Here is a 26,751-nt window from a genome sequence, read left to right as displayed (position 1 = left end):
TATCACTTGGATAATTTCAAAACCCTTTTAGAAGCTCTATGCCAGGAACGGGGACCAAGACCAAATATATATTTCTTATTACATCGCAGCATCACAGAGTCAGAAGACCTAGGTTCAAATCCCGAAATTTATTTGTTGGGTGACTTCGCGAACTGGAATTTCCTGCTTTATAAAATAAAGATAATTATAATACCAATCTCACCAGGTTGGAGTGAGAAATAAGTAAGTGTATGGTGAAGAAGCATCCAGCAAGTGTCCGGCATACAGTAGGTGCTCAATGTGTTTATCATCTTGGAAAAAAAAAAGAGATCTGAATGTAACAAACATCAGCGCCTACCACAGCTCAGGCATTTCCATGGCATCGCATTTAATATTTGCAGTTTTTCTGCCGGGTAGATTCTCACTCCCATTATACAGAGGAGGCTCCTGAGGCTCAGGGAGGGGAGGCAGCTTATTCAAGGTCATACAGGTGACAGGATATGGGGCAAAGATTAGAATGCAGTGCGTTGGGCTCCAAATCCTGATTCTTTCCAGACTCTTCTTCAACAGACAAACCACTTGGTCCCTCCCAAACCCCTTCATGGCAGAAAAGACTGCTCATAGCTTCCTGGTATCCATTTCTCAAACCTTCTTTAGGAACAGAAACTGTTTGTAGTTGGGCACATTGTAGCTCAGTCCAAAGACTACATTTCCTGATCTCCCTTTCAACTCGATGTGGTACAAGTTAGGTTTTAGCCAATGAGATGAAGGAAAAGTGCCACGCGGAACTTCTAAAGGTCTCCTTTAAAAAGAAGGGAGATTGCTCGTGAATAAATGTTTGTTAATTAAAAACAGAGGAAGAGAATTACTATCTTCCTACCTTCCTCTTTCCTTCCTGCTTGCTGAACTAAGACAAAATGGCTGGAGCTCAAGCAGTCATCTTGGGCCACATGGAGCTGTGTTGGTAGGAGAGCAAGATGATAAGTCATTATCCCAGTCCTAGGCTGCCTCCCACTTCCTCCTTCTAAATCATCAGCTCTTCTCTATTAAGCCTTTCTTTCAGCATTTAAACAGGCTCAAGCTTCTTCCAGCCTAAAAGAAAAAAACGTCCCTCAATCCCATGTTCCCTTCTTTTTTATTTTCCCAGTCCACCAATTGGGAAGAATCAGATACTCTCAAGGTCTCCATGTGTCCATTTCCCAGCCATTCCTCAATTCACTGCATCTAGGTTTCCTGCCTACCATTCTACCCAAATTGCCTGGATGAGTTAAAGACAGCTACACCTAATGAACTTCCTTCAGTTACCTTCTAATTAGACCTCTCGAAAGCATCCCACGCAGTTGCCCACATCCTCCTTAGACACTCCTCATCTTGGGTTCTGTGCTGCCTCTGCTCCCCCTGCCTTTCCAGCTGGTAGTTCTGTGTCTTTGCCAGTTTAGCCTCTGCTCTGAGCTCTAGTCCTCCCCATCGAAGCACGGACTTGACTTTATTTTTTGTATGTCTCAAAAGCACCTCAAACTCAACGTGTCCAAATGGAACTCATGGTCATTCCCTTCTCCCCCACCCCCAAACCGAGCCGTTCTTGCCAGAAATCTGGAAGAATCTTTGATACATCTCTTTTCCTTGTTCAAGTCTTGATAGTTTCATCTCCTAAATGAAATCCACTCACTGCCATCACCTGGCTCAAACACTCTCATCCCTCTTCTAGAACTAGTACAACAGTCCCCTCATTGGTCTTCCCGTCTCCACAACCGTAAAAATCTGTGTTGTACACAGCAGTCAAAGGGATCTTTCTACCAATGGGATCGAGTCGATGGCTGGCTCCGAAGTCCCCAGCTTTCCGCTGTCCTGTCTGGACCCCGCATGGTCAGAGCCTGCCTTACACTCTCTTTATCTCGCTCTCCCTCCATCCGTTTCAGCCACATCGGTCTTCTGGAACATCGTACTTCTTGAACCCACACATTCCCTTTCCCCAGGTCTCATGCACTCGCGTCCCCTTCACTTGGCCGTCCCTTCCCTGTCGCTAGTTAACACCACACTCCATGCCACATCGATAAACTTCTCTGCCTAGAATTTAGCACCACTAGAAAGACTTATGTGTGTAAATGTTGTCCACCTCAATTAAACTGCTAACTTTTTGAGGGCCTGTATTGCTTGCTGCTTCACTCCTCAAGGGCCAGGCCCCATCACCCGATGAATATCTATTGAGTGAATGAATAATTCACCCTCCGCTGCTCCCACCGTATCCATAAAGAACGCTATTCGCGGGGCTTTGGGAGTCCCACCTGAAAGGCATCCGGGGGGAAGAATGCAAACAAAGAGGTGCGAGGGGGAATCACGTAAGCAAGCTTTCTTGTTATTTCCCACGAGAGAAACGGAGGGAGAGCGCGCCTGCGCACACGCTCCCCTGCGGCCCCGTCCCGCTTCGGCCGTGAGGTGGCGCTGCGTGCATGCTCCCTGGCAGCGCGGTCCTCCGGGCCGGCTTCAAGCCGCTCTAGCCGCCTTTCTCGCCTGCTCTGCTGGGAGGCGGGCGCGCCCGCGGGGGTCCCTCCAAGATGGCGGCGCAGAGGAGGAGCCTGCTGCAGAGTGTGAGCCACCGACCCGCTCTCTGGGCAGGGGGTTGGGAGCCCGGGGGGGCGGCGGGGGGCGGCTGTCAGGTGCAGGCGCGGCTCCCTCTTCGCCTTGGGACGCCGACTTCTCGCTGGCGGGGTGTGACCGCCGCCCTCCCCTCTCCCGGGCCGGCCCCCCTCATTCCCTAGGCTGGGGGCGCGTGCGGCCCCGGGAGGCCTGCGCGTGCGCGCTGACGCGCCCGGCCGGCCCGGCCTCGGATGCCGGGTCCTAGAGTCCCCGAGCGTCAAGGACGCATCGAGGGTGGAAGCGTTCTGGAGCCGGAAAGGAACGTGGCGCGCGGCTGCGGAGAGAGCATGGGTCACCGGTGAGCCCACCCCGGGCACCGAGCGATCGTGCGGTGATGATAATCATAGCAACAGCCACTTGTGTACCGCTTACTACATCCCAGGCTTTGTGCCAGTTGCTTTACATTTGTAAGTTTAATTTTTATAGCAGTCCCATGAGATAGATATTGTGATTATTCCTGTTTTACAGATGAGGAAAGCAAACTCCTTGAACTTGGGATCTGCAGTGAATAGTGTCACCAGTACCTACCATCACGAGGTGCCAGGCATTCAATAAATATTTGTAAAATAATGAGGAAAGCATTTGTAGCTCGGTCCAGTGCTCAACATTGGCCTTCCTGCCCTTTGAGGGTCTTGAAGCATCAGAATTAGAGTATAAGGGGCGACATTCAGTGCTGCATATTAATGACAGGCTTTGTGTAGACTGTGAAATTGTGCTTCCAAAATAGCAACTCCCAGTTCTGGGCCAGGGTAGCTTTCTTCCTCTCCAGGCCTTCGGCTGCCCCTCCCCCCTTTTTTACTGCTGCTTAGCAGGTTGGCCTTGTCATGGAGTTGATTAGGTAGTCCTGGCCTTCTGCTTTGTAAGCTCCCAGAGGGCAGGGCCCCAGTGTATGTCCCTATTACAGTAAACATTCCAGAAACACTGGCTGGATTGTGGCACATGCTGAAAGTGATAACTGCCGTAGGTTGACTTGGCTTGCCGAGGAGACGCTGCCAGCTTCCTTCCCCTCTAGGTGTGATGGGGCCCAAGGGACTCAGTTTAGATGGAAGATGAACTTTTCTCGCCCCAAAATGTTTTCCTGGGTGGCGGTGGAATCTTTGAAACATGGATAGGATGGTTAACTTTAAGCATGCAATATCTTGATAAAAGGCAAAGGGATGCCAGGGACTTCTGCATAAGGCCCCTCCCATCCTAATGTCGATCAAGACATTTCTGCTCACAGGGCGTCTGAGTGTGCAGGCGAGGTGCAGGGTTTCTTGTCCTGCCCTCTGCTGTCCTTAGTCTGGTGAGAGCTGCTTGGACAACATCATTCATGGCTGTGAGGGCTCTTAGTTTGGTTCCTAGGCCTGGAGATAGAAAGAGGAACGAGGCATGTGCCCACCTTCGCTACATCTGCGGTCCAGCTTGGGAGAAGGAGCTGCACACCACTCACACAGTGTGTAAGGCATGCTGGTGTCGATTTGCTGAAGGGCTGTGGATGGCCTGATTTGACCAGGCCGGTGGAGGCTTGCAGGAAGGGTTGAGGATTTGCCGACAAGGCTCTGGAAGGGTGCGCTGGGGCCAGAAGTGACATCCTGAGGAGTTTCACCTTTCGTCCCCAGGCAGTGTGGTACTTTAAAAAGTCTTTCGAAGAAAAGGAGAGCTTTTTTAAAGATAGCTCGTTATGTTCAAAAGAACCTAGGCTCTTTGCAGCCTGATAGAACAGTATGACTCTTGTACAGCCTTGGGCAAGTCACTTAACATTCCTAAACCTTGGTGTCCCCAATTGAGAGGACTTCCATAAGTATCGTGAGTAATAAGTGAACTAACATGTTGCACTCCTAGCCTGGCATGGTCACACTCCAGTCGTGACATTCCACCTTCAGTTCTGCTATGAGCGAATGCCTACAGTTCAGTCCCTCAAACGTCTCTGAGCACTCACTATGTGGCAGGCACCGTGTAGGTGCAGGGGACACTACCCTCATGAAGCTTATGTTCTATCTACTCTAGTGAGAGAGACTCATAGTAGACAACAGATGCGGATAATGGATGGTATAATAATATCTATAACATCTCATCAGGCGGTGCTGTGAAGAATTGTCTGGATTCACACACAGAACGGTGAGGTGCCGCTTCAGACCAAGTGGTAGGGGAAGACCTCAACATTTGTTGAGGTGAAGCGGGGAATTTGGGAGGGAGTCTTCCTGCCGAGGGAGCAGGGATGCAAAGGCCTACCCGCCTGGGGAGCGTGGAGGCGGCCAGTGTGGCCGGAGCGGAGTGCTTTGGGGAAGTGGTAGTAGCCAAGGTCCGAGGGAGCCTTGTGGATCCTGGTGTGGACTTTGGATTCTGTTCCAACTGTGATGTGAAACTCAGCTGGTTTTGGATAGGGGCATGACGCGATCTGATCAGTGATCGGAGAATGCCCTCCATCGAGAAGCGCTCGAGCGGCGAGAGTAGAAGCCTGGGACCTGCTGAGTGTGGCACTCGCAGTCGTCCAGGTGCGAGATGACAGGCTCGGTCAGAGCAGTGGCAGAGGAGTGGTGAGAAGTCCTGGGTTCTGGCTGTGTTTTGGAGGAAGGGCTGAAGGATCGGATGTGGGGTGTGTGTGACAGAAGAAGAAGAATCGAGAAGGACAGCAAGGGTTTGGTTGGAGCAACAGCAGTGCCCTTTATTGAAGTGAGGAATCCTGGAAGAGGCGTGCATTGGGGGCAGGAGAATCAAGAGTTTGGTTTTGCCTATAGTATTATTTACTTAATTATTTAAAAAATCAACTTGAAATCAAAATTTTTAACCGAGACGTTTCTTGAGCAACTATGTCTATAAAATTACAGGCACTATATTACTAGCCATATATTTTACTATATTACTAGCCATATATTTTTTTCTAATGTACATTGAAATAAATCTGTCCCCATCAGGCTGTCACCTATAACCATCTCATACGCTGGCAGAATGTAGCCAGCTGCTCTAGGACTCAGTAAGTGCTCCTCAATTACTAGTATCCCCTTTAAGAATGTGTTAGGACTATATTTGTAACGGAAGCATAGAGAACCTTTGATGAAAAGCCTAGTGAGAGAGGCGGGGGCCCTAGGGTGGAGTTGGCCCCCGAGAAGTAGGGAAGGAAAAGGGGGTCATTCAGGAAGATAGAGACAGCAGCAGGCAAGGGGCATTCGAAGCTTTTTGGAGAGAAAGAACTGCTGCCCCCCACCCTGAGCCATCTTCCTGGGGGCATTATTCTCTCTTTCTGAGCTTCCTTTTAGCCTCTAAGGATTTCGGGTGCTTTCACCACAAAAACACTCGGCCTTTTCATACTATAATTTGATATTCAAGCTGTGGCCTGAACTTGCAACTATGCTTTGTCTACTTCTGCTACCCAGGAGTTTGAGATGAGTCTCTGTGGAGACTTCAATGGACTATTTTTATATGACGTACTCACATGTGTATGTGGGGAGCTCATGCGTAAATATATGTACAAAAGGTGTTTGTAACGCCCTCAGTGGGTTAAATACAGTTGGATCACTGTAGAAACTTTTAATACCGAAATATGAATTTTGGAAACTGTGTCACACAATGAAGTCAAAATTAGGCTTTTCGAAATAGCTTGCTTGCTTACCGTATTTTCTGTTAGATTTCTCATGAGAAGTTAGTTTGTAAGCCATCAGAGAGTTAAAGTGGCCGTGCTCACTGTTGTAGGTACTTACTTGGCTCTGTGAGGAGCCTGTGTGAGCGTGAGACGCCCCCTCCTCAGCTCTTTCCCAGCCACGACTCACTCACGTTCTGGGGGCTGAGGCGCCACTTGCTGCTGGTGCTGGCGGGCCTGGCATTTGCGGCGTGGGAGAAAGTATGCATCAGTGTGTGCAAGGGCGGAGAGGTGGGTGGTTTTTGTGAATAGAAAATCCGTGACCTTTCCGAAAATTGTTCAGAAACATGGAGGAAGGAAGTGAGAGACTTGGCAGCCTGGGGGGTTGTGATGGAGTCAGCAGTGTCCGCTTGGTACGGCTGATGCCCGTGGAGGCGGGAGGCGCGGGAGAACACGCAGCGGCGTGGGAACGATGGTGGGGCCTCCGCTGGGGTCAGGGAGGCCACGTGCTCTCCCACTCCCACGTGGGTGGTTCCGCCTGCAGTTCTCCGGCCAGCTGTTGTCGGAGGTTTAAGGTGCTGTGGGGCTGCATTCTCGGCAGGGCCTTCCACAAAAGGGGTTCTTAGGGGTAGCTGAGAAATCGCCCACATGTCATGGGATCTAAGACACCATTAATGATAAGGACACATCATCATTTTACATACTACTGAGAAAACACACTGCTAAATGACTTGTAACACACCAACTTTAGGTGTATTAAATTGTTAAAAATATGTCTTTGAATCAGGAAATAAGATAGCTGATAAATGATACCAGGCTGCAGCATGACAGTTGCCACAAGGCCACATAGTTAAGAGCCAGTGAGCGGGGTGCCTGATGTGCATGCTGAGGCCACAGGGATAGATTTCTCAGGGAAGAAATGGTCTTGGGCTTCGTGGTCTTGGGCAATATTTTCCAGAGCCTGAGACACACACAGTGAGGTGGTTTGGTGTGTGCCATGTAAAACTCATCACTACATATTGAGGAGGTGACTTGCTTTTCAGTTCTCTTTCAAACTCTGATGATATCAAGAGAAAGATTCGGTTTGGTATAAGTATGTCCTTAACACCTTTCTGATTCTTACCAGCCTCCCTTTTTTGTTAACAGAGAACAAGGCTCCAGCTCCAAACCCACAGCAGGCAGTAGGTTCAACTACAATTTAATATCTTCATTTTTTTTTTCATTTTTTATTATCTTCGAGATACGGCAAGTAATACTGCTTTTTCACTTATAATACTGAAAAAGCTTACGTTCAAAATTACATCATTTGGGTAAAAGAAAGTGTGGCGGTTTAAAGAAAAAGTAATGAAGTGGGTAATCTCTGGAAGATGTCGAGTGGAGGGCTGTGGTGTGGGAAACAGGCCCCTGGGACCGTTCAGGTCTGAGCGGGGCCTTCAGGGGGACAGGACTTGGAAAAACAGAAAGGGAGTGGCCTTGCCTCATCATGGATACTTTTTAATATGTTCTTTGAATAATTTTTTTCTTATTTCTTCTTTATTTTAACAGCAAGTCAAGTCAAATTGGCTAGGAACTCAATGCGCCAATGTGAAACAGGTAGCACTTTGCTCAGCAAGGTTCGTTCGTGGCTGTAAATAGTTTGTTTTAAAGTGTGTGTTGGTTCCTGTACCTCTAGGGTCAGTGAGTGGCCTCTTCATTTGAGGTCCTAAAATACATTAGGCTTTTCAGCAGAGCAAACCTCTGGTCGAGGTGTCACTTCATCCTGTGTTTGGTGCTGACACCTCCTGCCAGAAGTGGGTTAGCTTCCCACGCTTTCTGTTCTGGCTACAGTTTTTTAGAAATCGTTTGGAACACTATATAGAAGGCCTTATCAGTACAAGATAGAGAGCTGAGTGAGATTGTCAGTCTGTCAAAGGGTGAGATTCAAAACTATGTCAACAGGCTGGAAGGTCGGGATGGAGCCTTCAGATATAATCAAACCGATAGAAACTTAGGTTTTAAAAAATCCTTTACAGGAATGTGGTTGGGGAAGACTGACTCGGTAGAACTTCACAGCAAAATGACCTTGTTATTTAAGTTGACAGTAAGCAGGAATTTTCACGTGGAGGCTATGTGCCCATCTTTAAGTATCCAATGGTTATTGATTTTTGTGTGTTGATTTTCTATCCTGCCACCTTACTGATTTTTCTTTGAGTTAGTTTTATCATTAATTCTTCAAGGTTTCCAGGTACTGTTATATCAGCTGCAAGTAGAGATACCTGTACTTTCCCTATGCTTTCTCTTGTCCGACTATATGGGCTGACACCTTCAGTTCAGTGCTTCGTAATGGAGATAGTAGGCATTCTTGCTGTGTTCCTGATCTTAATGAGATGCCTCTTGTGCTTCCCCACTAACTAAGGTGCTCGCCTAAGGACTGATGGAAGTATACCTACAAGTGGCCTGTTAAGAAAGTATCCATTGATAACTGTTTTCTTGAGTATTTTTTATCAAGAATGAACAAAGACTATCCTTAAATAAACAACAGCACTGGAGTCCATACCCATTGACCTGCACACCAATTACTAGTTAATAGAATATTGTATTTCCGAAATATTACTAGCTTAACATTACGATAATTAGATTTCGAATAAAGCATTTAAGGTTGTAGAAGTATCCAGACACTAGTCATAAATACTTTCTGAAGAACGAGATGATTGTTAAGTAAATTGACCACTGTCATATACACAGTTTTTCTAATTTGGGGGAACTGGTTATTCCCACGTCACCTGAGAGTGGCAGCAGCAGTCAGGACAGCGTCAGCCCACTCCTGATGGCAGCATCATGGGCGCCCATCGCGAAATGCTTTTAGGCGAATTATTCCTGTGCCACTATGCACCTACATGGCACGTTCCTCAGTCGTACATTTGAGATCGTTTGCTATGAAAGACTAATTCAGCAGGCTTTTATAGTGCATCCCTTAATGTCGAGTGGGCCCATGAGTAATTTTTTTTTTCTCTAAATTATAACTTTGTTGCAAAGATTCAAGCCCCTGGAAGCCTTTCTCTGTCCTTTGCAGGAGTTAGATCATGGAAGCGCAAGCACAGTGATTGCTACATGGATGACAAGTTATATACATTGTGGGCAACACGTGTGTCTTGTACATCTCGTTAGAGGATGAGTTCAATCCATCTTAATCTGATACTTAATCACAAACAAGAGTCTAGAAAGTATAAATGTCTTCTCCCATGCTTTAAAACAGTTGGGCCACATCAGGGGTGCTGAATTTTGGCTTCTTGGCCCATCTTTTCTGGAGGAAGACACAGGATGCTCCTGAATGGGGAGATGCATTTGTGCTTCTGCTTAATCTTATGCTTAATTTCATTCCAGTTGGAGCAGGAGACAGATCCTAGAAAAAGAAGCTTCTTTTTGAAACTTATTTGCCAGGTTGCCTGAGACATTCCTGAGGTCCTTGGTGTTGGAAGTACACTGATCAGATCTAAGACCTAGGAGATGATTGGCAAGAAATTAATTCCTTGAGAAATAATTAACTCCTTGGCAATGAACTCCTTTCTGTGGTCTGGGAGACCTTACACTGTCTCCACCTAGACAATGTGCGTATCCGTGAGTATGAACACACAGCAAGCCACTTGCCCCTGCTCACTGCAGAGGACACGTTGGCCTTCTCGTACGTCCTTAAACTTGACACACTTTATTTTCTACCTGAGTGCTGCTCCTTCTGTCTGGAAAGTTCTTTCCCCACTTTCTGAAGTAGTTCTGCTTCATAATGATTCAGGTCTGGCTTAGAGGTCACCTCCCCAGAGAGGCCTCTTCTGACCACCTCATCCAGAAGAGCCCTCCCCGCTACTCTCTGTCCCGTTAGTTACCCTGATGTATCTTCTTCATGGCACATATCCCTGTCTAAAATTATCTTGTTTGTTTATTGTATTACATGTTTAAAGTCTCTGTCCCTAGAGAGGAGGCTTCAAACAAGGACCCAGTGTTTTCTCCACTCTGTCCCCAGTACCTGAAATAATGCCAGCCTGTCGTAAATGTTCAGTAAATTTTTGTTGAATGAATGTATGTATTAATTGAATATACCCTAGTTGCATAATATCATATGTGGGCTCCAAAGGCTTAAGTTCACATATGTTGAGAGAGACATTTATATTGCTTTAAAATGAGACAGTCGAGATGGGAGCCAGAAACGGTTTCGTGTTACTGCGAAGCAGTTTTTTGCTGTAGCTCGACCTGAAGGTTTTAAACGGCTAGTGTCACCAGGAGCTGAGCAGAATGTCAGCCCTTTTCGCTGTTTCTTTTCCCTTAGTAGGTTTCAGTCATGTCTTTTATTTTCAAAGGTTTGTAGTAGGCATTAGTAGTTTTTCAGCTCTTGTCACGAATTTAAAAAAAAGATCCTATAAAGAAGACATAAGTAAGTTTAGGGACTTCACCATGTTGACGGATTGCAAGATTCGATGTAGTAAAGAAGTCACATCTCCTCAAATTGATCTATAAATTTAACATAGTTTCAGTGAAAATCCCAGCAAGATTTTTTGTAGATATGGACAAGCTGATTGTAAAATTTATACAAAAAAAGCAAAAGAACTAGGATAGCCAGAATGATTTTGAAAAGGAATAAAGCCAGAGGCATCCCCCCAACTCGATTTTCAGACTTTCTATAAGGCTGCGGTAATCAGGAGCATGGGATTAGTGGAAGAATCTGACCCACAGAGCAATGGAATAGAACAGAGTCCAGAAATAGATGCACACAAGTATGGCCAGTTTTTGGCAGAGGTACAAAGGCAATTCAATGAAGAAAGGATAGTCTTTTCAACAGTGTTAAAACAATCGAACATCCATATGCAAAAAACGAACAAACAAACAAACCCCAAGACATAACCCATGGACCTAAACCTTCTGCCTTATACAGAAATTAAAATGAATCACAGGTCTAAATGGAAAGCTAACACTTTCAGAAGAAAACATAGAATATCTCTGTGACCTGGAGCTGGGCAAAGAGTTCTTAGACATGACACCAAAAGCATGAACCATGAAAGAAGAAAATTGATAAAATGGATTTCATCAAAACTGAAAACTTTTGCAATGCAAAAGACACTATTAAGTGAGTGAAATGACAAGTTGCAGACTGGAGAAAATATTTGCAAATCACATATCCAACAAAAGACTTTTATCCAAAATGTATAAAGAATTCTCAATACTCAACAGTCAACAAAACAAACAACCCGATCTAAAAATAGACATAAGATTTAGACCCTTCACCAAAGAAGAAATGTGGATGGCAAATAAGCACATGAAGATATGCTCAGCATCATTATTTGCCGTTAGGGACATGCAATTAAAGCCACAATGAAATACCACATACCTCTTACAATGTCTAAATTTAAAAAAGAAAGGGTACCATGTGATGAGGATGTGGAGCCACTGGAACTCCTCTGCAGTGCTGCTGGGAATGCAAATGGTCCACCACGCCAAAAGTTTGGCGGCTGCTTACTAAGTTAAACGGTCTCACTCCTGAGTATTTACTCCAGAGAAATGAAAAATTGTGTTCACACGAAAACTTGCTCGTGAATCTTTATAGCAGCTCTCTTCATAACTGCCCCAAACTGGGAACAGTCCAGATGTCCTTCAGTGGATGAATGGATGAATGTGCTACATACATGCGATGGGACACTGCTCTGCAATAAAAGGACAAGCTGTTGATGCCGGTGACACCGTGAATGAATCTCAGAGGCACAATGCTGAGTGAAAGAAGCCAGTCTCAAAGCTTATGTACTTAAAGACCTAGAGTGTAGTGGTAGTCGCCAGGGGCCGGGGGAGGGGAGGATGGGAGTTTGTGTTTCGTGGGTATAGAGTTTCAGTTTGAGACGATGAGAAGAGCTCCAGGGGTGGACGGTGGTAATGTTCGCACAGCAGTGGGCGTGTATTTAATACCATGGGACTGTATACTCAAGATGGTAAATTTAACGTAATATGTTTTTTCTCAATAAAAAAAACCGGTCGTGTACTGCCTAATTTATGACATTCTCGCAAAGACGGTATAGTGAGGGAGCACAGGTCAGTGGTTGCCAGGGGAGGGCGTGGCTACAAAGGGGCAACAGGAGGGCATGTTTGGGATGATGGGGCTGTTCTGTGTGTTGATTGTTAAAATTTGAAGACCTGCACACTGAAAAAGAAACTCAGTTTTACTCTACGTGTTGATTCAGAAGTGAAAACAAACTCCCACCCCCTGCAGGAGTCGCCCCAGGGAGCACAGCACAGAGCCGAGGGGAAGGGTGCACGCAGCATTGACGCGATTAAGACGGAAGAGGAGCCGTCGGGTCGCCCCGATCAGTATGCAAACAAGATGGAGTTTGCCACAGAAACTAACCACAGGCTTTTTACATATCTTGATTGCAGAAGCCCGTTGCAGTGATTTTCACATCCTTTTTTGAAGGTTGCTACTGCTGACTTGTAAGAAGTCACGCCCGGCACTGGTCTTTATTCGTATTTCAGAAAGTTTTCAATCCCAGCTTTATTCTCCTTGCGATGGAACTTTGATTCTCCGTTGTTTGCGTTAGCTGCAGTTCCCGCAGGGGTCCTGGGGACGCCCCTGTGAACCAGGCACCGTTCTCAGGTGGGGGTCGCGTGGGGGCTGGGTGTGAGGCAGTGGATCGTGTCTGGGCCTTGCAGCAGAGTGCACCCTAAGGAGACTTGGGAAATTCAGATTCTGGGCTGGGGCCTGGACAGGAGAGCGGGGGGAGGGGTTGTTAAAACTCCGTCGTGGTCATTTTACTGAGGGCCTGCTTTGAGATGGTGGGTAGAATGGGAGCCAGACACAGGCAGGCAGGAGCGAGGGAGCCAGGGTTAGTAGGAGTACACAGGAAGGCCGTCAGCCAAGCCTGGGGACGATCTTCCCTGAAGGAAGACTTCCTAGAGCTGGTGACTCTGGCGCCAGAGTCCGGAAGGGCGGGGAGAATTGCTAGAAAGGACAAGGAGGGCGCGCCACATGGAGGGCGAGAGTGGACCGTGGAGGGGATGGTAAAGCCTTTGGTACAGATGGAGAAGGTGTGGCGGGCAGCGGATGGGAGAGGACACAGTGGAGCAGGGACCAGGGGTGGAGGCACCAGTGCCAGGGACAGTGACCGTGCCTAAGGCAGGCTCGTGAGTCGATTCCTCAAGGCATGGTCCTGGGCTACCTGAATCGGTCACCTGGGAGGGGCTGCCTATGGTGCAGACGTCCAGGGCCCCTCCAGGTCAGACATTCTGGCTGTGGGACCTAGAAAGCTGCAGTTTTAACCAGTGCCCAAGGGACTGGAGTCAGAGCCTCCATAGTGAGAGGCGGGGACCCACCGAAGAGTTTTTTACCAAGAATTATTGTGTGTGGGTCTCGTTCATGTTGTGGAACAGCTCGCTCCTGGAAACCACTGCTGAACCTTGCATTTGGGAATTCTGGTCTTTTTTGGATTTCCTGGGGGACAGGTTTGTGGATTAGCCACAAAAAGCAGATCCTCTGGTGGTGTCTGTTCACACAGCGTCATTGATTTCCAGAAGGAAGTAGAACCTCGTGTAGGGCTCTGGGCCTGCTGGGTTTTTGTTGGGGCAGAAATAGGCGAGGCGGGGTCTGCCCTGGAGGAGGTGACACTTCACGCTTTCCCGTTGTCCTCCCCAGGAGCAGCAGCCAAGCTGGACGGACGACCTGCCGCTCTGCCACCTCTCTGGGGTGGGCTCAGCCTCCAACCGTAGCTACTCCGCCGATGGCAAGGGCACTGAGAGCCACCCGCTGGAGGACAACTGGCTCAAGTTCAGGTGAGGAGCCAGGAGCACTCTTCCGGGCACCGGAAGTCGTTTTGCACCTCTCTCACGTGGGGCTTGTCAGTGGGGCGTTGCCCATGGCAGGTGGCGTCTGCCGCTATCCCTTCCATGTCCAGACCTCAGACCAGCTTAGGGCCTGCCACAGTGGGACAGGGAGCATCCCTGAAGGTCATGGCCAGAGTGGAATGATGGCAGAAATGGGGGGACCCAAGTGGACACCTGAAGCCACAGCTGTTGTATCTTTGGTCTCCCCCAGTTCCTTGCCCTCCTCCCTCTCCACTCTATAACTGGCATCACTTCTGTGAGCCCTTGGTCTCAGGTCACCTCCTGCCTCTCTCTCTGCCAGGAGTGAGAACAATTGCTTCCTGTATGGGGTCTTCAACGGCTACGATGGCAACCGGGTGACCAACTTCGTGGCCCAGCGGCTGTCTGCAGAGCTCCTGCTGGGCCAGCTTAACGCCGAGCACGTGGAGGCCGACGTGCGGCGTGTGCTGCTGCAGGTACTGGTGCTCGGGCAGCCGACGGCAACCCGGGTGGACTGTGTCCCCCAGGAACTTGGCCCTGCGACTGTGAAGGGCGGGCTTGGCCAGAGCTGGCCTTAAGACCCTGCCAGCTCATTTCTGTCCTGCAGAGAACCCAGCTCTGGGAGCCTCTCCCAGCAGCAGGGGCACCCCACTTCCGGGGAGTCTAAGACTGGCAGCTAGCAGCGGTCCTTCCCACCCCTGGCAGGGTTGGTTTTTGGGGAGGTGGTCCTGGGGAACAGGGAAGTAGGGACGGACCCTTGGACAAAGGGGTAGAGTGGGGGCTGATTTAGGGTGACTTGAGATGGTCCCTTTCCTTCGGGCGTGGCTCAGGTGCTCGGCCTCTAGTCGCCGCCAGCACCCCGGCCTCGCCACCTCTCTTTGTCCAGTGGCCTTTGCCAGCTCCGTGCTTCTGCTTGCTGCTCTTTTGGAGGCTTCTTCCTGGCATCTCCTTTTGGAAGTACATCTGGGGTCACTTAGTTTGGATGAGGAGGATGGACTCCTGTTCCTCGACAGTAGTGTTCCCAACTGTCCTCCTGCCTCAGCGCCTGAGGGCCAGAGCACCCTCCCGGCCTCGGGGCTCTGGGCCAGGGATTCTCAGCCTGGCCCCCCGGGAAAGGCAGCAGTGTGAGCAGTGTCCACGGGCCAGCAGGATACAGTAATGACACCAGTGGTCATCGATCTAGACTTGCGCTGAGCCAGGTGCTGAGTGCTCAGTCGCCCTCAGAACAACACTTATCTCTGTTCATAGATGAGGAGACCGAGACTGCCAGCTGGCAAGTGGCAGAGCTGGAATTCATCCCCAGGTGGCCTGGTTCCAAACCTGTGCTCTTAACCTCTGCGCTCTTAACCTTAGCCTCTCTGGTCTCTGCAGTGCCGTCACATGAGGACCTGCACGTAATACGATTTGTTGCTATTACTAGGGGGTGTTTCAGCATCAAGTGGCAGTGGTGTTTTGAATTGGCCTTTGCCCTGACACCTGTTCCTCTCTGTCCTCTTTGTGCCTCCAGGCCTTTGATGTGGTGGAAAGGAGCTTCTTGGAGTCCATCGACGATGCTTTGGCTGAGAAGGCGAGCCTCCAGTCCCAGCTGCCAGAGGTAACCTCTCCAGCCTGCTTCCCGGGAGAAGCTCGTCAAGGCCAGCTTTGCTAGGAACAAGGACTCGTCTGCCATGTCACTCCCAGGCCAGAGCAGCAGGAGTTAGGGAGACAGTCCCTGACTATGAGTTTACCCTCCGAGGGGCCTCCCTAGCCTGCTCTCAGCAGCCTTCAGCTCATCATGGGGTGGGTAGTGAGGGGTATGAGGTAAAGCCCTTCCAGGTCAGTCCTCGAATCTGTCCGCAGCCTTGTCACCTACCCACCCACATCACCTACCAGCATTTTCAGAGCCGACAGGACAAGTTAGGTTACCGCTAACCTTCCTGGAATAGCCTGCTTAGAGCTGCAGTGCAGCTTTTGGCCTGCTCTGACCCCCAGTGATGGCTTGTAGGGTGTCCCCCAGCACCAGCTGCCTCCTCAGTATCAGAAGATCCTCGAAAGACTCAAGGTGTTGGAAAGGGAGATTTCAGGAGGGGCCATGGCCGTCGTGGCGGTCCTTCTCAACAACAAGCTCTACGTCGCCAACGTAGGTGAGCCACCTGTTCGTCTCAGGGTGGGGAGGGCTGGGAGAGGTCAGCTTTGGGGATCTGGGAGTCTTTTGGGCAATCTGCTGTCCAGGCACGTAGGACCCGCAGCCCAAGTCTTCCGAGGCCATCGGACGGGTTTCTGTTACCCCACGGGCGTCTCGGTCCCAGTGTGGAGTTAGAAGTACTGGCCGGGAGGTACGCGCCCTGGCCTTAGTCCCCGTGTCGCCCCCGACTGGCTTGTGGCCCTGGGGGAGTTTTGTCCTCTATCCGTGTTGCTTTAGTGGCTGCTGCTTTTGAAAGATGATGCCAGCTGCGGAAGACCCACTCAGCATCCCATGAAGGGTGATAAGATGGCTGGGTGTGGGCCAGAGGATGAGGGGCCACGGGGACATTTTCGTGGGATTTGTGGGCAAGAGGCAACCATCTGGGAGCCTGAGAAGGCCGTATCCCCGATGTGCAGATTACTGCAGGAGCTCTGCAGAGACCCCACTGATAATTTCCCTCTTCTCTTCCTTCTTTCCTAAAGATTTCATGGTGGAAAAAATTAAAAATGTATAGGACTAGAGTGACCAGCATTTAATGACTCCCGTCTACCCATCCCCAATAGTTATCACCTCGTGGCCAGACTCATTTAATCTACAGCCCTTTGTCCCCACATTGTGAGGAAGCAAACCCCAGACATCATGGCATGGTATCTGTAAATATTTTAGTGTGTCTCCCTAGAGAAAAGATCTCTTATGAAAATCATAACCATACTCATCCTAAGATGGCACTGGAAAAGCTTAACCTGATTCCCTAACATCGTCAGCTCTCCTTGACGGGTGACTCACCCAGTGGTCCGAGCCTATTTTCTTTGCCAGTTTCAGGGCTGTCCACATGTGAGATGCCTGCCTTGTCTCTCTGCCCCCTTCCCCACCCCAACATGGTCTCTTCCTCCCTCCGCTCCCCCTCTGCTCAGCTGCTCACATTCTGCTGCAGGTACCAACCGTGCCCTTTTATGCAAATCCACGGTAGATGGGCTGCAGGTGACACAGCTGAACGTGGACCACACCACGGAGAACGAGGATGAGCTCTTCCGCCTCTCACAGCTGGGTGAGTGGGGGACATGTGCCAAGGGCTCAGTAGGGGAGGGCGACCCCGTGGCTCACCTTCGCCCTCTTCTGGTGGTCGTGCAGAGAGGGGTGAAGTGGACAGGCTGTAACTTTGGGCTTGGGACCAGCCCGTCTGGGTTGACTCCCAGTTCCACCGCTTACTAGTTGGTGATGTTTGGAACTTACCCAAGTTTTCTATGCCTCAGTTTCCCCATCTGCATATGAGATAATAGTAACACCTACCTCAGGACGTGGTGAGCATCGAAGGAGTTAATTAATGGGTGTAAACTGCTTCCAAGAGTTCCTGGATGCGCACTGTTACTGGTGGAGGCTGAGAGGCCACAGAAGCCCTGACATCAGCCACTGCCACAGCAGCTCCCTCCCTTCCCAGGCAGCTGTGCTGGGGGTGCCAGATCTGGTGACTGTGGAGGAGGGGCTCCGAGTGAGGGGGTGTTCTGATGGGGATGGAGACCGAGGACATGGGGGGGACAGTCAGCTGCTTTCCCAGGTGCCTGAAGTGACTTCATTTCCTGTTCTTTGGGTCGTCAGCACCTTGTTCATGGATGTGTGCATGTCCCCTTCTTTTTGTTCTTCAATATGAACAAGATCTGGGATTGTCGTGTTGTTCTCCCCTGGCAGGTTTGGATGCAGGAAAGATCAAGCAAGTGGGGGTCATCTGCGGGCAGGAGAGTACCAGGCGCATCGGGGATTACAAGGTCAAATACAGCTACACTGACATCGACCTACTCAGGTAGGTGGCTGGCCCAGCTGCCCCCTGTCTGAGACAGAAGCAGATTTTAAGCTCTAAAGACAGAAGATGCAGTTGAGGTAGCTCAGAACCCAAGGAGACTCTTCTTCCTCCTGGAGAGGTTGATATGGCACCTAGACCAGCAGGCCAGGAGTCAGGCTGGCAAGGGATCAAGTGGAGAGCTAGGCCAAAGCCAAGGGCAGCAACCAGTGCCTAAGGCCTGCAAGAGAGCTGACCTCTACTGACGGACCCTCAGAGTATTTCCAGACGGTCCAAATGCTGTTGCCAGGAGCGTCTGAGCTGCCTGGCATGGATAGGGACAGACCTAAGGCCTGTTAGTTGGTGCCGTCCATGGCTAGGGCTAGGGCAGAGGTACAGGACAAATCATATAGTTCCCTCCGAGGACACCTCTCTTCTGGCTGCCGCCCAGTGCTCATAGCAGCAATGGGCAGTGGTAGTAATTGTGGTCCTTTGTTGTGCCAGCCCGTGCACAGCTCTGCACATGCATTCTGTTATGCAGTCTTCACGCAGGCGCTGGGCGCTGGGTACCATTCCTGCCTGAAAGGTATTTTCGTATGAGGAAACTGAGACACGGTGACATTAATTTGCCTACTTGGTGACAGGGCTAGCTGTGAGCTGAGGCAGGACTTGAACCCAAGCAGCCTGAATTCTGAGCATGCGTCTTTAACGTTGATCGGAAAATTAGGCTTGTGCGTGTGCATAAGGTGTCCATTATGGCATTTAATGTCACAACCAGAGCTATGGATGTATGCCAGAGACCCCGTCACCAGAGGGCAGGCTTCATCATGTCTTAGGAAGCGTGAGTTAGAACTCCTTACTCTCACAAGATTTAGGCAGTTGAATTTGCAACCTTTTGTCTCCAATTTGTGGGATTTTGTTGCTTTATTGGAAAGTACATATGTGGTTTAAAACAGTTCAAACAGTGCCAGGGATATATGTGTGAAGTGTATCTTCCTCTCCAAGCCGAGACTTGTTCCCCAGAAGCTGCTAGTTTTTTGTGTATCTCACCCAAAGTTTCTTTGTGCATGCGTGTAACACCTGTGTGTGTGCTTCTGTGGGGGTGAGCATCCTTTTCAAAACACCCACAAGTGCCAGCATGTGCTTTCCAGTGTCCTGCACCTCACTTTTCATTAGGTGCCCATGCGTCCCTTCCTGCACACCTGGAAGTTAGGCCGGTGGCATTCCTGGCGACAGCGGCTAAGGTTCCAGCGTGTGGCTGTGTCAGCACTCACCTGCGGAGTATTTCCAGACTGTCCAAATACTGTTGCCAGGAGCGTCTTAGACTTGCCTGTGTGCACGTGCACGTACAAGAACTTTCTGACGCTTATAGCTCTGGTGGTGCATCAGAAAATGACCCCTGTGCAGATGGAGAGTGTGGGTGTGGTCTGAGTTGGCTCGACACTTGTTCTGGAGGAGACCAAGAGAAGTGGGCTTTTAAAAGTGAATCCCACCCTCCTGCTGTCCCACCCCCACCCCGCCACTGCCCGGGCTCCGTGGACGGGAGATGCAGCATGGAACCAGAATTTGGCATTTGACCTTTGCCCTCTGACCCCAGCTGCCCACTAGCTTTTCTGGCCCTCAGAGCTTGATTTTAGTAGCTCCCCTCAGAAGACAGGTCTGTTTTTCTGGTTTTCTCTTTTCTCTCTCTCTTTTCCTCTTGTCAGGTATGCGTTTTATTTCACATGCTGGGGTGGAGTCTTCCCTTAGAATAAATGTCCCTTGGAGGCCATTCCACACCCAGCTCTCCCCTCCACTCTCTTCCCCCAGCACTGCCAAGTCCAAGCCGATCATCGCAGAGCCCGAAATCCACGGCGCACAGCCCCTGGACGGGGTCACCGGCTTCCTGGTGCTGATGTCCGAGGGGCTGTACAAGGCCCTGGAGGCCGCCCACGGGCCCGGGCAGGCCAACCAGGTGAGCTGGGCCCAGGTGCAGCGCAGACCACCAGCATGTGGAGCGGCGGCTCCCTTGGGGACCCAGCCAGGGCTCTGATTCACTCATGCCCTCACCGGACATCTTCTCTGGGTTCGAAGCCCTAGAGCACCCATCCCATCCAAAGCTTCGCTCTTTCTGGGCTCGAGGCTTCCCTGGGTAAGCCTGAAGGGCAGCGGTGAGGTGGACGTGAACTTCCATGGGCTGCGTGGCTCTGGAGACTGTGGTGGAAGGGTCCTGGGTTGAGGAGGAGAGTGCAGAAGTGTCGCCTGGCATAAGGAGTGCTGGCCACGGAGTTGTGCTGGCCACGTCTGAGTCCCACTCCACCACTTCCTGCCCTGCCCTCTCTCAGCTGCGACAGTTTACTGTTTGTTCTCGTCTCTAAGATGGGGACAGTAACATCCACCTGTGTGGGACTGTGGTGACAGGTGCGACAAACGTAGGCCCTCAGCCAGTGGCAGCTGCTTATTTCTCCTACACCTTGGAGAACATGTCAGACAGTTGTCACTGAAGCAGTCACTTCAGGGGTGACTTTGAGAGGAAGCTGCCTCTACCCGACCTTGGATTGCTGGGTCGGTCAGATAAGTTCAGTTCCTGTTTCTCCTTCCATCTGTGACGATTGTAGGAACATAACCTTTTCTGCTTCGTCCCTTGATTAAAAAGTATGAAGAGAAAGTCTTATATGCTTAACTTCTCCTCGATTCCTGTGTTCAAGGTTTCCACCTATTTTATCATCCCCCCCAGTAGCCTTGGACCCTAGAGGGGGCAGCGGCTCACCGCCACATCCCGTGGGGGCTCACAGAGTGCAGGATCTGGCCTGAGGTGACATAGCTGATCAGTGAGGGAGCTGACCCCACCCTGACTAGCCCCAAGTCATTTCCTGTCACCTGCCCCTGCCTCCTCCCTCTAAGAGACTCTGGCCAGCCGGCACGCGGAAGGGTTTGTGTTTGTGTTTGTGATTTTACCATCAACGTGATCTTTTTCTTTTTCTCTTCTCTGATCTTCACAATAGAATTATACAGTAGCTTCTACTGGGTTCTAGAATACACTGGACAGTGGACTTCACTGAGGGTAGGGACCCTGTCTTCATTCTGTATCCCCATTTTCTGACAAAATTGGCATATTGTTGCCTACAATAAGTTCACTCCCGGAAAGAAGGCTTAATAATCAAGACAATTTGTACTGGGCTTTTTGTAGTCCCCAGAGTGCCCTCACGTCCATAGTGTTATTTAATCCTCATAATAACCCAGTGCAGTGGATACGTCCCCATTTTATTGGTGTGGAAGCCACAGTCAGATCGCAAGGTCCCATTTTTTTCTAATGAGAAAGTTCCAGAAGGATTATCCTGAAAACCTTGAAAAGCTCAAATTGCATATGTGGCTGGTGGAGACTTCCTTCACCTGCTTGGCTGGTGACCCCTAAGTGACCCGATTAGGCTCTGGCATCATGGCGCATAGTCCCTGGGACCCCTTGTTGCTCATCAGGTTTTCGTCCCCTTTCCCCCAGGAGATCGCCGCCATGATTGACACCGAGTTCGCCAAACAGACTTCCCTGGACGCAGTGGCCCAGGCTGTGGTGGACCGGGTGAAACGTATCCACAGCGACACCTTTGCCAGTGGTGGGGAGCGTGCCAAGTTCTGCCCGAGGCACGAGGACATGACCCTGCTGGTGAGGAACTTCGGCTACCCGCTGGGCGAAATGAGCCAGCCCGCAGCATCCCCGGCCCCAGGTGAGTGTGGTGCGGAGGGGAGACGCCCCAGGAGGCCAGTGGGGCCCGGTTGGGTGCAGATTGGATGCAGAGTGGCTGAGGCCCGGCCTCACTGCCAGCATTGGAGGTGGAGTCAGGAGGCCTGGCTTTGAGCAGTTCTAATCCGGACTCTGACTTTCAAGGTCTCTGAGCTGCCTTTGTTTGTTTTTCCCTTGTGTCTGTTGAATGAGGAAATGCCGTTTGCCCTGGCCGCCTCTTAAAGACCTGGGTGCAGAGTACTGGCAGAGCCACCAGGCCACACGATAGAGAGGAGGGCGCGCACCGGCCGAGAGCCTCCCTGCTCTGTGCCCAGCACTTGGCCCGTGTGTTTCCTGTGGTCCTCATACCAGCCCTCAGAAAGACGACGCCCCCTTTACAGAAAGGGAAACTGAGGGTCTAGAAGGCAGAGACCTGGTGAGGCTAGGCATGTGGACAGAAGGTCCCCGAAGGCTGGCGTGTCCTTGGGCCATGTCGGGCTGGGGGCGGACACTTTACTTCCTGCGTTTTTCGTTCTGGAATCAAGTTGCTGGGGAAGCGACAGGTCGGTTCCTTCTGCAGTCCCTCCTGGCGCCGCTTAGCGTCCCCACATCCCGACGTCCAGACCTGGGCTGCATTTCCTTTTTCTCTTTTCAGACAAGCCTTAGCACTCAGGCGTGCCCACATGGATTTGTTCTCCCACGGGCACCAGGCTTAGGAGGTCCCCCAGCTCGTTAGTGCAGCCATGTTTTTGTTGGGCCTGCTTCAGCTAGTAGCACACTCATGCTCAGGAGTGAAGCGTCACCCCAGGAAGCCAGACAGTGACCCTTCCTGGTTCTCCTGCTTTGAACACCAGCAGCGCTGTGTTGCCGAGTGGAGGCCCCTGTCCAGCCTGGAAGTGTCTCCGCCACAAGACCCTCTCTCTCTGTCCCAAGGGGCAGAGGGCCTGCAGCTTGGGGAGCTAGGCCGCCTCTCCTCTTAGCCCTCAGGTGCCGCCCCCATCAGTCCTGTCCCCACCACCCAGCCGCTCCCGTGACCCACCCCTCTCTCCCTCCCATGGCCACAGGAGGACGCGTGTGCCCGGTGTCTGTGCCTTACTCGAGCGCCCAGAGCACCAGCAAGACCAGCGTGACCCTCTCCCTTGTCATGCCCTCGCAGGGCCAGCTGGTCAACGGGGCCCACAGTGCTTCCACCCTGGACGAAGCCACTCCCACCCTCACCAAGTAAGCCGTGTCCCCCAGCCCAGCCACTCAGGCCCGCCCCCTGGGGGTAGCCCCTGTCTGAGCAGGAGTGCCGCAGGGCCCAGTCCTGTGGCCAAGTGATCTTGGGTGAGATACTCTGAGGTGCCCGGGGGTCTCGTACCTCTGAGAGCCCCCACCTTCCTTCCTGGGGAGGCCTCCGTAGATGCTGAGGCAGGAAAAGGAAGCCCAACAGATTCCAGCAGCTCACTGAAGCTGGACCTGGGGGCGCCGCAGGTGTCTGGGGCGGAGTGGGTGAAGCAGGCCAGGAGGGTCAGGCGGCCATTTTGACAGCCTGCTGATCATGGTTTCTTTTGGGTCCCGTGTATTTTCATTGAATGGGAAGGTACTCTTATTCTGTCTTCCCCCGTCTGTAAGCATGTGATGTAGGGTGGCCTTCCTGATGGCAGCCATGCTTGAAGGCCATTGTTTTGCTTGTACTGGCTTGTCAGAGCCAGGCTCTCTGACTAAAAGGTCTGATTTTAGTTTTGAAGTGAGTTCTCTGGTTTAAGGCAGGGGAAGGAAGGAAGCAGCAGGGGTCTGGTGCCTGGGGGTGGGTTGGGCAGGCCCTTCCTCACTGCAGACCTACCCGCAGGTCTGGTGTGTGTTCTGCCCCCTTTGCTTCTGTGGAATGTGCCCCCCACCTCACCACACCGCATGGGGAGGCCAGGATCTGGTCTCCACATTCCAGCCCTGCACAGAACAATAGAGATGCCGCACACAGCCCACTCAGGATGTGGCCAACTGGAAGGGTCATAAGGAAGGGAGTGGTCCTGTCTCCCTCTGCCTAGAGGGAGCCTCTCCCTTCCCCGCCCACATGCGGCTTCTGCTACCGCCCCTGCCATGGGCTGGAGGGGCCCGTCGGGCAGCTGAGCAGTGGCATCCCTGGACCATGGTATGGGCGGCCTCCCCAGCCCTGCAGGGCTGCCCAGAGGGAGCCACCAGCTGTGTCCACAAAGGTGGAACGTGACAGCAGTGGTCCCAGACCAGGCAGGGGAACCAGCTGTCCTGTGCCTCTAAGGCCCTGGGCCCCTAAGCAGCCCCTCCCCTCAGCCTGGATCTGAGCATTAGTTGGGCCTCCCTGTGGGCTGGCCCGGTGCTGGGTGCTGGGCACTGGGCAGTGCTGGAAGTTTGCAGGACCGTGGACTAGCTGGTGATTCCCAGCTGTTAACGTGTCCTGTGAGAGGGAGCTCTGAGAACGTGGGGGACCCATCCCCACCTGGCCAGCGAGAGGGGAAGAAGAAGCGGGTAAGGCAGGTTTTCTGGGAGAAGAGCCCCTGGCCTGTGACCAGTGGGCTGTGGGTCAGGGTGGATTCGGAGGGATTGGCGTGGGTGACTCCAACGCAGAGCTGCTCCGAGCAAGCAGACGAGCCCGGTCCTGCACAGTGGCCAGTGGCCATACGTGGTTATCGGGTGCTGGAACTGAATGGTCCATTTTAATTCTAGTTAATTCAAATAACCAGATGGCTAGAGCTTGAGAAATCCATTCGACTTTTCATCTCCTTCTAAGAACATGTGGCTGGGCTGGCACTTGTGGTCACCTTTGTCAGAGAGGCCTGTGCCCTGAGGCAGAGGCCCCTCTGTTCCCAGGCCGGAAGCCAAGGCCCCTGACTGACTGTCTCCCCTTTTGTCCCTGCAGCCAGAGCCCAACCCTGACCTTGCAGTCCACCAACACGCACACTCAGAGCAGCAGCTCCAGCTCGGATGGGGGGCTCTTCCGCTCCCGGCCCCCCCACTCCCTCCCGCCTGGCGAGGATGGCCGCGTAGAGCCGTACGTGGACTTTGCTGAGTTTTACCGCCTCTGGAGCGTGGACCATGGCGAGCAGAGTGTGACGACGGCACTGTAGCCCAGGCCAGGGAGTGCAGCCCTAGCAGGATCTTGCATTGGGGACAAGGGGGCCCACCTTTGGGAAAGGATGGGCTTTTTCCTGCCAGTTACTTATGCCATGGGGGCCAGTGGGTGCCCAGTCCTCAGCCTGCACCACACTCTCACCCCCCAGCTCTTGGTGCTGTAACGAATATTCTCTCAGAGTGCCAGTGCAGACTGGACCCCTTGGGTATACCTTGTCACTGCACAGGGGCTGGAGGCCACTCCCTCAGGCAGCCTCAGGCAGGACCATCGCCATTTCTCAGGACGAAGGGCATGAGTGTGGAAGCTGGGCCGCCCAGGAAGCCTACCATGTGGGGCAGCATGTGAAGAGGCTCTGCTGTGCCCCTGCATGTCACAGGCCCAGCAGCCACTGCTTTCTCAAGGCCACTTCCCTCCAGCCACCACGTCTCCTGGAATGGCCTGTGACCACTGAGCAGTTGTTCCCTCCTCCTCCAGCCACCAGGGTGGAACCCCGGTTGGCATCTGCACTTGTCCCTGGCCTCCGTCCCTGGGCCTGCCCAGGTTGTTTTCAGTGGTAAACATTGGGCAAGGCCAGGGAGGTGTTGGGGACCTGGGATGGCTGCAGAGGGGCAGGCTGGCCTGGGCCCTGAGTGGAGCGCTCGGTGTGTGCTCTCTGCCTCCTATTAGCAGAGGGGAAGCAGGCCCAGGAGGTTCCCGACTTGCCCACGTCACCGGTCTGTGGTGGGGCAGAACTTGGACCTTCCGTTGGTCCCCAAAGCTTCTGCGGCCCCCTCCCCAGTTCCCAGCCTCCTGCCCCATGAGGCCCTGGACATCTCACCAGGGACCGGCCGCTCTGCCCAGCTTCCAGTGTGCTTGGTCTCTGGAAAGTCAGAAGCCAGTTCCAAGGCCCCGCTCGCTGTGTGGTCCCGGAATACGGCTCCCTAGGGAGGCACAGCACGAGCCGAGGAAAAGCGCGTCTCGGCACAGTGTCACCCCCTCCACTACGAAGCCATCTCTGTTCTCCGGGTGAACGGATTTAAAATTAGCCACAAAGTCTTGGGAACAAAAGGGTTTCTCTCCCAAGAATGTCTCAGTGATGCTGTGTGGTCTCTAGGAATAGAAGCACTTTTTTACCGCAGTAAAGAAATGATAAATGGGGTGTCATCCGTCGTGGTGTTGGTCGTGCTTTTACTCCTGGCTCGTGTGACTCACAGTGGCCCTGGGAGGTAGATGCCACCTCTCGTCCTCCAGCTCCCCAGGCTGGGGGTGGCAGCACCGGGAGGGGAGCTGGCCTCCCGACGGGCCCCGGCACTGCCGCCCTCAGCCTGGGGAGAGCGCGGGGTTGTCTGGCATCCCCCAGGTCCCCGCGGATCTGGAGAGGATGCCGATTCCTGCTGCAGGCCGGGTCCTCCAGGCCCGCCGGCCATGGCAGAGCTGTGCTGCGGCCCCCACTCTCCCCGAGCGGGAGGGGCGGTGTGGCCCGCAGAGCTTCGGGTTGCCAGGACAGCCCCTGCCCTCTCAGCAGTTGGCGGGCGTCGGGGTCCCCTCGCTGTGCTGGTTTGCTCGGCTGGGGGGTGTTCCGTAAAGACCAGCTCATCAGGGGCCTCTTCCTGCTCTGGGGCTCGGCGCTCACTCTCATAGCGGCTGCGACTGAAACCGAAGTGAAACCACGTGGCGTAGGGACGAAGCCACGCTCGGCGTTCGGGCGGTGGGCTCCGTCCTGCTGCGAGGGGCTCTGAGGGGGCTTCCCCTGCTGCCACCCCCACCCCCACCCCAGCAGAACTGCCCTTCGGGATCTGCCCCCCTCGGCTTTCCCAGCCATCGTCCCAGGAGGTCCTGATGGCCCCTGATGACCACTGCTGGCCCTGGGCCCTTCGAGAGTCTTGGTGTCAGCCCAGCACCCCAAGGGGGCCATGGTGGGCGGGCCAGTTAGATGAGTGACTATGGCGCACACAAATGGCCATCGGGCCCCTAGGCCCCAGGGCCTCTCCCAGCACCTGCTTTGCCCTAGGCATGTGGGGCGGGGTACTGCACTGTTGGCTCTGTGTCCCCTGTCCCCTGGCCT

The 26,751-nt window shown here is 52.3% G+C and overlaps 1 protein-coding gene and 1 long non-coding RNA gene across 2 annotated transcripts; one reads left to right on the top strand and one right to left on the bottom strand.

The window, feature by feature from the left end:
• Positions 1-109: 109 nt before the first annotated feature.
• On the bottom strand, positions 110-3,040 carry LOC120603002 (uncharacterized). The gene is made up of 2 exons (XR_005652935.1): positions 2,265-3,040; positions 110-935 (listed from the first exon to the last, which is right to left on the bottom strand). It is a non-coding gene; the product is annotated as an uncharacterized LOC120603002 (long non-coding RNA).
• TAB1 (TGF-beta activated kinase 1 (MAP3K7) binding protein 1) lies at positions 2,447-25,855 on the top strand. Its single transcript, XM_039863416.1, has 11 exons — positions 2,447-2,567; positions 13,818-13,954; positions 14,307-14,460; positions 15,492-15,578; positions 15,969-16,107; positions 17,083-17,196; positions 17,835-17,946; positions 19,732-19,876; positions 21,401-21,623; positions 22,684-22,840; positions 24,495-25,855. The coding sequence occupies exons 1-11, from the start codon at positions 2,535-2,537 to the stop codon at positions 24,700-24,702; spliced, it is 1,509 nt and encodes a 502-aa protein (XP_039719350.1). The 5' UTR covers positions 2,447-2,534; the 3' UTR covers positions 24,703-25,855.
• The last annotated feature ends 896 nt before the right edge of the window (positions 25,856-26,751 follow it).

The sequence above is a fragment of the Pteropus medius genome, unplaced genomic scaffold (assembly GCF_902729225.1).
Source record: "Pteropus medius unplaced genomic scaffold, Ma_sr-lr_union100, whole genome shotgun sequence".
NCBI lineage: Eukaryota > Metazoa > Chordata > Mammalia > Chiroptera > Pteropodidae > Pteropus > Pteropus medius.
Note: the sequence above shows the minus strand (reverse complement) of the source record. Positions and strands in the feature narration are given on the sequence as shown.